Genomic DNA, 11,911 nt, shown 5'->3' with positions numbered 1-11,911 from the left:
TGGGAACCCAGTGTTGCAGAGTCATAATTCAGCCTCTCATCAAGAAGCCAGGGCAAACTTCCAAAAATAATGGGAACAGTCAACAGCCTCCTGCTTAAAGGCCAAAATCTCAGCTGAGTCCCACCCCTGAGCCAGGAGGGTCCAGCTGCAGGCACTCAGGCTCCTCTCTCCAGAAGGTGTGTCATCCACCCATCTAGGAATGAAGGCAAGAATTATGCATACACAGGCCCTGCAAGTAGCACACGTTAGCAGATTATGGACTTAGTACACTAATTTTACTAGTATGTGTGGGATGAGCATGTGAATATATTTTTTTTGATAGTACTTGAGTTTGAACTCAGAGTCTGGTCCTTGCTAGGCAGTGCTCTACAACTTGAACTTTGCCCCCAGACCTTTTGCTTTAGTTACTTTTTAAATAGGCCTCAGACCAAGATCCTCCTAACTATGCTCCCTTTGTAGCTGGGATTACAGGCATAAACCACCTTGCCCATCGTGTTAATATATTTATTAATGTATGAATAAATTATAGAATTAATTAATTAGAAGTGAATCACAGTAGTTATAAAATATCATTAAATTAATGAATGCACAAATAGAGTGTAGAAATCTGAGACCTATGGCCCAAGGCTCAGAGACTTAGAGTTCAGCAAACCCAACTCTCATCTTGAGAGACCTCTGGACTCCTGAGATCCCCAACTTGACGTATAAAAGGTTTTGCGTTCTGTCCCAGGGTAGCAGACAGGCCTCAGCCACAAAGGTCTTCCATAACTGAGCCCCTGCCCAGGAAACTAGTCCAACAGACCTAGCCACAGCCCTAAACAGTGTGTCGAGGAAGCTCAGGTTTTGAATAAGTAGCAGTCACTTCAGTGGGAGGGTGACTTCGAGCCCTGAGTGGACATCTCACCCTCAGACACACTCTCAGCCCTGGTTCCGCCCAGACCCATCAGGAGGGCCCGCCCCTCCCCCACCTAGTTAGGATTGAGGCGGGGCTCCAAGTTGCCGGGTAACAGCGTCAACAAGCCCAGAAGAGTCCAGACTGAGGTGGAGGTTCCCAAGAGGAAGGGAAGGCAGAGGTGTGATAAGCAGGGGCAGGGGCAGGGGCTGGAGCTGATCTGAGTGGGGAGACGGTGAGTTTGTGAGAGGATACAGAACTGTAGCTCTGCTACAGTGAGCCAGGACCTAGCCAAAGGGCAGCATGGAAGTGCTGTGTGCTGGGGACAAAAAGGATCTGGGCTGGGTTTCCTTGCCCCTCCCTAGTGGGACATTCCCCCTCTGTCACCTCCTCCCTAAACTCTGCTCCCCACATCTAGGCCCATCAAGGGACAGGCCAGGAGGAGGGAAGGGAGCCAGTTCACTGTTCCTCCCAGGAACAGTACACAGGGACCCAGACACACACATAGCTACAAAGAACCTCCCCAACAGACACACGTGCACACCACACAGGCATGAGCACATACACACACACACACACACACAAGGTCCTCTGCTCAAGATACCATGAAAACCCATGCCCTTCACCCCCACCTCCAACACAAAGGCCTTGGAGTCATGGGACCGATCCTGGGGCAGGACAGACCAGACCAGTTCCCGGGAGTTCACTGGAGTGGGGAAGAGGAGTAGTCGCTGAATGACCGGTGACCGCAGACATGAGGACCATGAAGCACACCAGAGGTCCACAAACCTCAACCAGGGCAGTCCCATGCCTAAAAGCCTGAGATTGGTGCAGGGGGTCTCAGTCTTTCCTCAATTCAATCAAAACATCGGGTAGGGGCTGGTGGAGTGGCTCAAGTGGTAGAGCACCTGCCTAGCAAGCGTGAAAAGAAAGAAACTATGGGGCAGGAAGGGCAATTCCTAAAAACTTTTGAGTGGATCAGGCAGTCCTAGCCGACTGCAGGTCTGAGTCGGATCAGCGAAGGGCCTGAGCTGATGAGAACGTGTAGTAACTACAGGAAGGCGCTCCCTCAAAGGGGCGGAAGCCAGAGGTACAGTGTCTTAAGGTGGCTGCGGAAAGACCCGCAGGGACAGAACTGAAGCCCAAGCAGCGGAAGTTTCCACTTCCCTCCACAGGTGCGGGATGCCGCCTCCGCCGGCGAAGGGCGCGGCTCGGGATCGGGCCGGGAAACGCACGCCGGGAGCCGGGCCCGGTGAGAAACGCACGCGAGGCAAGCCCCCGATGGAGCCCCCTCGGCCGGGCTGGGCCCTGACGCTGCAAGGGCTGGCGAGCTTGCCCCCCACGCAGCGCCGCCGCCACCTGCTGTTTGGCGACCTGCTTGAGGACGTGGGCGCGGCCGCCTCCATTTTCCCCAGCGGGTTGGTGGAGGTGCCGTACCGCATGCCAGACCCCGGCATCTGGACGCAGTCACGCGAACTGCCGGCAGAACGCCAGAACCGACTGCTGGGAGTCCTCAGGGCAGCTGAGGCCCGCGGCCGAGTCCGCGCCCTGCGGCTGCGCTACACTCGCATGCGGGTGAGCAGGAATCCGAGGACGCCGCACCGCGGCAGAGAAGACCGGCCGAGCCTGCGGGAGGGGGTAGATGGCTGGGCACAGCCGGGGCGCAGCTGGGGCGCTGTGCGGTGCAGCTCAGCCAGCTCCCGCCCGCAGGCAGAGGAAATCGCGCTCCTGATCCAGCGTCAGGACTCCGCGCGCGCCGCCATGCGACTCGAGCTGTTCCTGCCACCACAGCTGAAGCCCACGCGGATCCCAGACCCTCTGAACCGGCAAGAGGTGCCAGCAAGCCCCGGGAAGGTGGGAGGGCTCCGCGCTTCTGCACACACCGGCCCCAACCCCTCTCCCTACAGCGGAGGCGCGTGGAGACCATCCTGGAAGAGGCCGTGGATGACAGAATCTTCCCGCGATGACAGCGACATAGGCGTGCGGCTGTGCCCCACCCTAACATATAAAGTTCTTTTTCCAGGGCTCTTTGGTCTTCCCTGTCATTCTTCCCTACGCCCCAGAAGGGAAGAGGCCAGTATGGACATTGCCTCTCCCACATCCCAGTCACAGAGAGCGGGACACAGGAGTAGAGCTACCCTGACAAAGTAAGAAGTTGCTAGTAGGTGTAACAAGGTAATGGGGCACGGGAACACCCCTATCTCCGAACTCCAGCCTGCCTCCATCAGGCACCTGATGCCCTCCTGGACCATAGACGCCCCTGGTGTATAGCAGGGCAAGAGGAAGAGCCTGCCCCAGCTCCAGCACCCCCAGAAGGCAGGGCTGTTAAAGTCATCCCTTAAGAGGTCCGAGCAGCATTCTAGGAGAGGGAGTAACTTCACAAGCCAACGATGGCCTTTGGAGAGTGGCCAGCAGTGCCCAGAGGACCAAGAGACTGTAGGAGGGTGCCCCAGGCCCCTGCATGCCAGGACAGAAAGCCCATCCTCTAGCCTTCCTTTCATCCATGAATAGCCTCCTGTGCACTTGGTCCCCACTGTCCCCACCATACATGCAGCACAGAAAGGAAGCCATAGCTTCCCATTCCGACTGCTGGGCTCTGAAAACTCCCCAGGTTCTGGACAGCTGTTCCTCTTCTCTCTTATGGGCTCTTTGCAGAACCTGAGGCTCCTCTTGGTCCCTCTCCCTTACCTCCCTCCTAGCCCCTGCCAGCAGATGAATAGAGGTAGGAGCTGCAGGAAACCAGACAACCATGCCTCTACCAGGGGACTCCCACTGGTTCTGCCTGGAACAGAGGACAGATCTAGTAGGAAAGGTAGAGGTCTGAGCTGGGGTCCAACAAGGAATCCTGCTTACTGGTGACCAGTCCCCAGCTTTCTGTCCCTTCAGTTGGCCCTTCTCCTCCCCGCCCCCCAACGTGACCCTTTACCTTTTTTGGCCTGTTTTTGTTCTGGACCTTGATTCAAGCCCACACTGTGCAGAGCTCACAGGTCAGCAGCAGCTCCCAGGGGAAGAGAAGAGAAACAAGGGGTGGGGGAGGGAGAAGAGAGGCAGAGAGATGGTGGGCTTGGCAGGGGAAAACAGACAGGGAAGGGGAAGCTGTCTCTTCATCCAGGAGTGGTGGCCACTCACACCCTGATGTGTGCCTCTGAAGAGTCAGTGGCACAGTATGACAGCCAACCCTGGACTCCTCTGGCCAAGATTCCTGAAATCTGTACCCCAGGATTTTGTCTCTGGGGATTTACTGAATGCCTGGGAGGATTTTGTCTGCTTAGTAAAGTCACACATTGTTTCATCACTTCTCTGACTCTGGGTTTCTTCATCTTAAATATGGGAATCTCACAAATGCTTAAGGGTCTCAGCATAGCACCCCACACAGTGAGTGCTCTACATGAGCACGAGGGCAGAGGGTTGGGAAAAAGTCCAGCACCCTGAGAAGGCGAGCAAGACAGTGGTCTGAGGCAACTCTGCATCAGATATTGGGATGGCATAGGGTGCCCCTTGATCCCCACACAGGGAGGGACTGGGTCTGAAGAAAAGGCTAGGGAAGGTGGCAGAGGACTGGGCTTCCTCTGCTTGCAGGAAGAAAACCTGTGGTGCTAGGCTAATACAGTAGGGCCTTTGAGGAGCTGGGAATCATACTGTGGAGCACAGTTCAAGTGCTCTTCCCACTACACTTTCCCAGCTCTCCTGGGCTCTTTCCTAGATTTTTGAACATGCTCTGTGCCAAGGAGCAGAGGCTGAGGGAGTAGAGAACAGGTCTGAGGTGCCAGAGGACAAAGGAGAAAGAGAGATATAGAGTGACCCAAGAGGGGGGAGTATAATGACCCCCACCCACTGGAAGTTGCCAACACATTTCCCCACAGCGGAAAGACAATGCCAAGCTGTATGATCAACCTGGTTGTGTGGCCTCATCAGGTACTGGCCCATTTCTGCTGGACCTCCCTGCCCTCACCTGTACCTACCTCTCAGGACTGTTATCTGGACTAAAAAGCAGCTGCCTCCAGTTCTGGCGGGCTTTCTGGACTCTGCTCTGCATGTAACATCAACTTAGCAGTCAGTTCTGTGATCAAGTCACCAGGCCCTGGGCACACAACATTGAAGGCAGCTTGGCAGCCCCCAGGTGCTCACCCACTACTCTTTGTTCAGCCAAACCCCCTGAAGACACTGTACTCTTCAGCCCTCCTCATCTCTCACCTTGTCCATTTCTTGTCTGCCAACCCACTCCCCTACCTCTGCCCCCAACAGCTCCAGACTGGTCTGTATGGCTCACTGCCTAGCACACAGGGAACCTCAGATACTTGCCAAATGAATGAAAAGCTTCTGTGATATCTCCACTTGGCTTTGCATCTCAGAGCTTTGTGGAGTGTGCACATATGACTTGTGCAATTGGAAGGCATTTTGTGAACAGGACCCTGACACCTAGAACTGGCCAGGCTGTGTCCCTGTACTACGGAGGGCAGGAGCCAAGTGACCCAAGGGGATCACAGATGCTCTGCAGACCACTTCCAGAGCAGGGTCACAGGACCAGAGTACACTGGGATAATGAACTCACGGTCTGCACCCATCAGAAAAGAACAGGAGAGTTGGCCGAAGAGGGCATTTTTGGCAAAGGCTATCTTGGAGAAGCTTGAGGGATCAGCAGGGACTCGCCAAGTCCCAGGGGAAATTCTGAGTGACTGGATGTAAACATTTGCACCCCCAGTGTCCACCGTGCTGCAGCTCAGGAACCTCCCTCCTTCCTTGGGAAGGCTCCAAAGTAAGGTGACAGGCCCTTGACCCCATTTTACAGAGGAGGCTCAAGAAGGCGAAAGGTCAGACAGGCGGGCAGTCCCACCGGCCAGTCCTTCCCAGAAGCCTCTTGTTGCTCAAGCAGATCAAGTAGTGCGTGGGATCGGCTCTGGTGCCCCACACTAAATGAGCGCCTGGATGGAAAGGCTGGAAGGGCCCCGCTGACCAGAGCTGGACTCCAGCTCGGCAGATGTCTGCGCGCCTCACCTCCGGGGGCCACCGAGCCACAGCCAAGCGACGTGCGGCCAGCGGGTGGGGCGCGGGCACGGAGCGCGGGGCGGGGCGCTCCCGACTCGAGGAAGTCCCGGCCCCTCGCTTTGGGGAAGTGCCGCCGAGGCGCCTGCGCACTGCGCCTGCGCCCCCTCCCCGGAGAACGGCCGGACCTCGGAGCGCGCGGGCGGTGGCGGCGCGGGAGCGCGGCGGTGAGTGCGCGCGCGGCGCCGAACTGCGGGCGGGTCGCAGAGGTGCGAGCGGGACCAGCGGAGCGGGCGGCGGCTCGGCTTTCGGACTCCGGCAGCGGTCCACGTGGACCTGAGCTGCGGTGGGACCTAAGCCCGTCCCCCGCGTGTGGGGGAGGGGGCGCCGCAGCAGAGTTCCCCTTTTTTCTGCAGCTCAGAGCGTGGGGAAGTGATTGCTCAAAAGTGGGGGCCGGAAGAACCCAGGTTTCCGCGTCTGCCACCCCTCTAGCCTGGTGGGGAGGGGCCGGGCGGGACACCCCGTCAGCCCCCGCCCGGTGCGTTGGGTCTGCTGCCACTCGGCCCTGCAAGCCACAGGGGAGGCGCTGCGCCCCCGGCCCCAGCCGAGCAGGACTCCGCGCGCCCTCCTCCCTCCAGAACGCCGCAGGAGTACCTCCTGCTGTCTGACTTGAGTCCCTGCTACTGCAGAGCACGCCCCTTCGACAGCCAGGGTGGGGCCCACACCGGGCCCGGCCCTTTTGCTCCCACCCGCCTTTGGGTCGCTGGTGAGTGGAGCGCCATGGCGAGTTCCTTAAGGAAGGGGTGGGGGCGTCAGAGGCTGGGGAAAAGGGCCTGAGAACAAGCCCTCCAGACGACCCCACCGGCAAAAAGCGTGAGGTTAGTGGGAAGTCCAACCAGAGTTGCTGAGGCTAGGGAGGCCTGTCCTGCCGTGGAGAAGCCGGTTGGGGCTACAGAAAAGAAAGGTACTGGGTAGAAGTGGGAATGGAACTCCTCTGTCAGCCCTCCTCCCAAAGGTATGACACTTTTCTGGGATTGTCATATTTCCTTATTCTTTTTTTGGACTGGGCGGGCTTCATCGTTCTTTTTCCTTCTGTGGAGCAGGACGGCAGCCACTCCCCGGGGAGCTTCTGTCCCCAGAGATCAGACTTGCCGCCTGTCTGGCCTCTCCCAGTCCAAGCTTGAGGGCCAAAGCCTGGGGACTGGGAAAGGAGAGGAGCACCTCAAAAACAGGATGAGGGGCAGGATGACCTTAATTCAGATCCTGTGGCCCCCCCCCAGAGAGAAGGGAGGCAGCCCAGGGGTGCCTGCAGCTGGGAAGAGTGGCTGACTCCCACCTCCGCACCAAGCTGGCCCCAGCAGACCACAGACCCCACACCCCACACTGTCTCCTCCAATTCAGAACTGGTTGGAGATGGAGCCTCCAAGGGACTGTCTGCAGGGTGGGGGTGTAGAGGAGGAAGAGGAGTTCTGGGTAGCCACCGGACCTCAGGCTGCCACGCCCCTTCCTTTCCCTAGAAGCTTGATGGGGAGGGAAGCCCAGCTGTGGGCTACTTCTATGTTCCCTTCAGCTCTGCTCCTTGGGAGCCTGTGGGACCTACCATCTCAAAGGAAGCCAGGCAGGTAGTGAGGTGCCCTAAGTGTGCAGAACTTGAGGCACTGTCTCCTCCTAGCCACCACTCAAGGAGTCCTGAGAGACTGGAGAGGCCAAACTGGGAGGAAACAGGATGAAAAGCGGGAGGGGCAGCAGGAGGATGGAAATTAAATGAGAACGCAAACAGACTGTGAGCCCCTGACTTCTGAAAGGGAAGGGGTAGACACGAGAAAAGGGCTCCAGGCCTGGGGGAGGGCATTCAAAACTGTTTCCAGGATGCTGATTGGCCACCTTGCTCCATCGTCCCCCTCCCAAACACCGGGATTTGAGGTGACTTGGGGGAGCACCCTGGAACTCTCCTGTGAGGGTGTAGCTCAAACTCTGGGAAGGGAGAACCCAACCACTGAACCCCCAGTAGAGACCTCCTGAGGTTTCAACCCCCAACATTGCTGCCCCAACTTCCTGGGCTAGGACTCCTACAGGTTTTGCAACCTGGAAACCCTATGCAAGAATGAAAGAAAACCCAGGTGAAGATGGGGGTTGTCGGGGGCAGCTGAGGACCAAAGAACCTTGTTCCCTGGGTACACATTCCTCACTAGTGCAGTCCCCATGCTTTGCACCCCCAGGAGGCCCAGCCCAGAGTCCCACTCAAGTCCCCAAGGCCCCTAGCTGTCCTCAGGCCTCTCTTCTTGTGAAGTACCTATACCCACCTCCCTGCCCACAGTCTGAGGCAGAAGCACCCTAGAGGGAGGAAGTGGCTTGGAATGTCTGATACCCATGCACCAGCCTGAAGCCTCAGCCCCCTTGGGAGGGGCCAGGAGCCGGAAGCCAAGAAAGAGGAACCCAGGCTTCCGGCTTCCCAGGGACTGAGCGAATGGGGGTGTCCAGAATCCCATGTGGGTCTCAGATGAGACCCAACCTGAAATGAGGAGCTAAAGAAACTGCTGCAGCCTCCTCTACACTAACCTGGACCTCCTCACAACCCTGGTGTGGGCTGGGGTGGAGTCAGAGTGCCCATGTACTCAGGTTGGGTGGGCAGGGCTTGGTGAACAGAGAAGAGATCCTCTCAGGATCGCTGAAGGGGAGTTGGGGGGGAAGGGGAACAGGTCACAGGTGCTCAGTCAGAACTCGGCTCCTCTCCCTAACCCCCCAGGCTGTGGTGAGGGTCCAGAGCTGGCACCACGGAGCCTGGGCGACCCCTTCCACCCACCCATGCCCACCCCGCATGAGGCTGAGAAGCAGGTACGCCATTTCCTAGACACCTGGGGGCCAAAGGGTCATGCCCTTAGGAGCCCAACCACTGGGGCGGAGTGGGCAGGGGTACAGGGTTCTGGCCTGGAGGCTGAGGAGGCCCCATCTTCCCCAGCATACAGGGCCAGAGGAGGCGGACAGGCCCCCCTCGATGTCCAACCATGACACAGCACCCCCACCAGCCCCCAGCCGCAATCCTTGCTGCTTGTGCTGGTGCTGCTGCTGCAGCTGCTCCTGGTATGTGGTCCTGGAGGTGGAGGGGGGGGACATAGCTCATGGGGGCAGAACAGGGTACGTGGGACTGGGAGGGACAGAACAGGGTCCTGCTCCCCACACCCTCTGGTGTCTCCAAGGCATCACCTGAAGACAATTGTCCCTACCACCTTAGAGCACTATAAGGGGCTGCTGGACCCTGGTGGCTGCTGGTTAGCACGCAGGCCCCTCAGGGGTCTTTGTGTAGCTCTTGTACCTATGTGCAGAAGTTCTACCCATATGCAAGCTTGCTGCATGTACAGGGCACCCATGCACTGAACACATACCTGTCAATGCCACTGTGCGCCCCCAACCTGGACCCTTTGGAACTGTGGTAGAACAAGCTAGGCTCAAACTCTCTAGATTTTGTACAATGGGGGGCACATTTGAGCTGAGACAGAGCAGCTGGCTCTAGGGCACAAAAGGTACTGGGGAGTCTTTGGGCCTCTGCTTGAGGGCAAGAGTGGCCTTCAAGTAGTAAATAGGATGTCCTACCAGTGTAGGAAAGCTTGTGTACATTTCCTGCCTTACAGAGAGGCCTGGCCCCTACACAAGCTTAGAGATGCAAAAGTGGGTTCTAACCTAATCAGTAAGCTACTGAGACCTGAGCCCAGACAAGATAAAGATGGGGTATGTTTAGTTAGGGCTCACGGGGAGTTTGGCTTTGTATCCAAAGGACGGGACAAGGTGAGGAGGCTTGGGCTGTGTTGCTGCTGAGGAGCTGGACATGGTCCAGACCTTTGGGTCTGAGATATCTGTCAGCTGGCAGAGTGGCCAGGTGGGCATGGACCAACAGAGACGGGAGGTTCCCCTTACAGAGAGCCAGGGGTCAGGATCCAGGACCAGATAGGTGTAGACATGTAGGCAGGAGCTGTTACCCTGCATTAGCCAGCAAGTCACATTGCTGACATTAGGCAATCCACATTGCAGTGTGGATCTGTTAGTGGCCTCCTCAAGAAAGGGATATACTGGGCGTAGTGGTGTGCTTCTGTAATCCCTACTACTTGGGTAGGAGGATCTCAGTCTGAGGCTGGCTGGGACAAAAAGCTTGAGATCCTATCTGAAAAATAACTAAAGCAAAAATGGTTGGGGGCACCGGGCACCAGTGGCTCACGCCTATAATCCTAGCTACTCAGAAGGTAGAAATCAGGAGGATGAAAGTTCAAAGCCAGCAGAGGCAAATAGTTTGTGAGACCCTATCAAAAATACCTAACACAAAAAGGGGCTGGTGGAGTGGCTCAAGGTGTAGGCCCTGAGTTCAAGCCCCGGTACCACAAAAGCAAAAAGAAAAAGGGTTGTGAGCATGGCTTAAGTGGTAGAGCATTTGCCTAGCAAGCACCAGGCCCTGAGTTCAAAGTCCAGTACTGCCAAAAAAAAAAAAAAAAGTGGGGTAAGGGGGATGAACCTTAGGTCAAGGTTGAGGAGCAAGTTCTTCCCTAATAGGCCAGGGAGAGAGAAGGGCACGAGGACATTGAAGAGTCCCAGAAGCACATGCAGTCCAACATGAGCAAGAAAAAGAGGGCTTAGGCTGTGGCTAGGACAGCCACCTGGACAAGCAGATTCAGTGTGTGTAGGGTGGGGAGGGAGGTTAAGAGTGTAAAGGGCCCACTGGAGTGTAAAAGCCCTCCCTGCAGCAGCGTGTGTGTGTGTGTGTGTGTGTGTGTGTGTGTGTGTGTGTGTGTGCTGGGCATCCATGTGTCGTGCTTACCCATGTGCCAAAGCCCACATGTGGCTGCAGTGGCATGTGCAGGCCCTGGGGCATAGGGCAGTGTCACCTTCCTTTGCCACTAGGAACCAAGAGCGGCGGCGAGCATGGCAGGCCTCCCGGGAGAGCAAGCTGCAGCCCCTCCCCAGTTGCGAAGCTTGGTGAGTCTAGCTGCTGCCATGTGTGGGTGTGTGGGTTTGTGCATGTGTGTCCCTTGGGCTTGACATGGTCTGGCCCCAATGCCCACAGCACCCCCCCAAGCCCGGAAGAGGTACAGAGCTGGGCTCAGTCCTTTGACAAGCTGATGCACAGCCCAGCGGGCCGCAGTGTGTTCCGGGCATTCCTGCGCACTGAGTACAGCGAGGAGAACATGCTCTTCTGGCTGGCCTGCGAGGAGCTGAAAGCAGAGGCCAACCAGCACGTGGTGGATGAGAAGGCTCGGCTCATCTACGAGGACTACGTGTCTATCCTGTCCCCCAAGGAGGTGCGCCAGCTGCCAGGATGGGTGGGGGAAGCCTGGGAGGTGAGGCCCTCACCTCAATGCCCATCCCACAGGTGAGCCTGGACTCCCGTGTGCGGGAGGGCATCAACAGGAAGATGCAGGAGCCGTCAGCTCACACGTTTGATGATGCACAGCTGCAGATCTATACACTCATGCACCGGGACTCCTACCCTCGATTTCTCAGCTCTCCCACCTACCGTGCCCTGCTGCTTCGTGGAGCCCCACAGTCCTCCTCTGAGGCCTAGGCCACCTACCTGGGTGGCACAGACACTCCACCCCTCCTGTAAGCAGACTCAGGGTTCACACCTGGATTCCACCTGGCTGGCTGGGAATCCCCAGCCCTGGAGGCAGACCCAGTCCTGGTGGAATATGCCACACTCCCTGGTTTGCCCTTGCCTGGTCCAACAGCTCCAGCCGTAGGGTGGGCTGGGGGCCCCTCCCAGGAGGAAGCTTGGAACTATAGCCTCACTGGGGCTGCCTCCCAGGCAACCGTGTACCCATGACATTCCTCTGGTAGAGACAGAACCTCTACACCATCTGGTTTACAGCAAGAGATATTCTTGCTTGAGTAGTCTGCACCCCAGAACCTCAGAACCAGATGTGGAACCTCAGAATGAAGCTCAAGTGACAGGGCCCAATTATATTTTATATGTTCATGAACTTTAAACCTGGTAACATATCCTTACTGTTTATCAAAAAAGAGAGAAAAATGTTTCCAAATTCATTTTCATTC

General features: G+C 57.0%; 2 protein-coding genes across 9 annotated transcripts; both read left to right on the top strand.

Moving 5' to 3' along the window:
* Positions 1–1,076: 1,076 nt before the first annotated feature.
* On the top strand, positions 1,077–3,005 carry Lkaaear1 (LKAAEAR motif containing 1). 2 transcript variants are annotated; one of them, XM_020161063.2, is made up of 3 exons: positions 1,077–2,467; positions 2,603–2,725; positions 2,800–3,005. In XM_020161063.2, the coding sequence occupies exons 1-3, from the start codon at positions 2,075–2,077 to the stop codon at positions 2,857–2,859; spliced, it is 576 nt and encodes a 191-aa protein (XP_020016652.1). In that variant the 5' UTR covers positions 1,077–2,074; the 3' UTR covers positions 2,860–3,005. The 2 variants fall into 2 exon arrangements, with proteins under 2 accessions (XP_020016652.1, XP_073931300.1); XM_074075199.1 differs by having other exon boundaries at positions 1,090–2,725.
* A 2,780-nt stretch (positions 3,006–5,785) lies between these two features.
* On the top strand, positions 5,786–11,845 carry Rgs19 (regulator of G protein signaling 19). 7 transcript variants are annotated; one of them, XM_074075201.1, is made up of 7 exons: positions 5,964–6,102; positions 6,292–6,890; positions 8,622–8,710; positions 8,835–8,956; positions 10,763–10,837; positions 10,926–11,160; positions 11,232–11,845. In XM_074075201.1, the coding sequence occupies exons 3-7, from the start codon at positions 8,681–8,683 to the stop codon at positions 11,421–11,423; spliced, it is 654 nt and encodes a 217-aa protein (XP_073931302.1). In that variant the 5' UTR covers positions 5,964–6,102; positions 6,292–6,890; positions 8,622–8,680; the 3' UTR covers positions 11,424–11,845. The 7 variants fall into 7 exon arrangements, with proteins under 7 accessions (XP_020016647.2, XP_073931302.1, XP_073931304.1 ...); XM_020161058.2 differs by lacking the exon at positions 6,292–6,890 and having other exon boundaries at positions 5,786–6,102; XM_074075202.1 differs by lacking the exon at positions 5,964–6,102 and having other exon boundaries at positions 6,145–6,753.
* Positions 11,846–11,911: the final 66 nt, after the last annotated feature.

Source organism: Castor canadensis, chromosome 5, assembly GCF_047511655.1.
Source record: "Castor canadensis chromosome 5, mCasCan1.hap1v2, whole genome shotgun sequence".
NCBI lineage: Eukaryota > Metazoa > Chordata > Mammalia > Rodentia > Castoridae > Castor > Castor canadensis.
This window is presented reverse-complemented; position numbering and strand designations above follow the sequence as displayed.

What these genes read in the sequence shown, in the direction of transcription:
- Lkaaear1 (XM_074075199.1), top strand. Translation starts at nt 2,075, where the DNA reads ATGCCGCCTCCGCCGGCGAAGGGCGCGGCTCGGGATCGGGCCGGGAAA. An exon ending in ACCCTCTGAACCGGCAAGAG is followed by an intron (nt 2,726 to 2,799) that starts GTGCCAGCAAGC and finishes CTCTCCCTACAG; the next exon opens with CGGAGGCGCGTGGAGACCAT.
- Rgs19 (XM_020161058.2), top strand. Translation starts at nt 5,871, where the DNA reads ATGTCTGCGCGCCTCACCTCCGGGGGCCACCGAGCCACAGCCAAGCGA. An exon ending in GGCGGCGCGGGAGCGCGGCG is followed by an intron (nt 6,103 to 8,621) that starts GTGAGTGCGCGC and finishes CTAACCCCCCAG; the next exon opens with GCTGTGGTGAGGGTCCAGAG. An exon ending in TGCTGCTGCAGCTGCTCCTG is followed by an intron (nt 8,957 to 10,762) that starts GTATGTGGTCCT and finishes CTTTGCCACTAG; the next exon opens with GAACCAAGAGCGGCGGCGAG.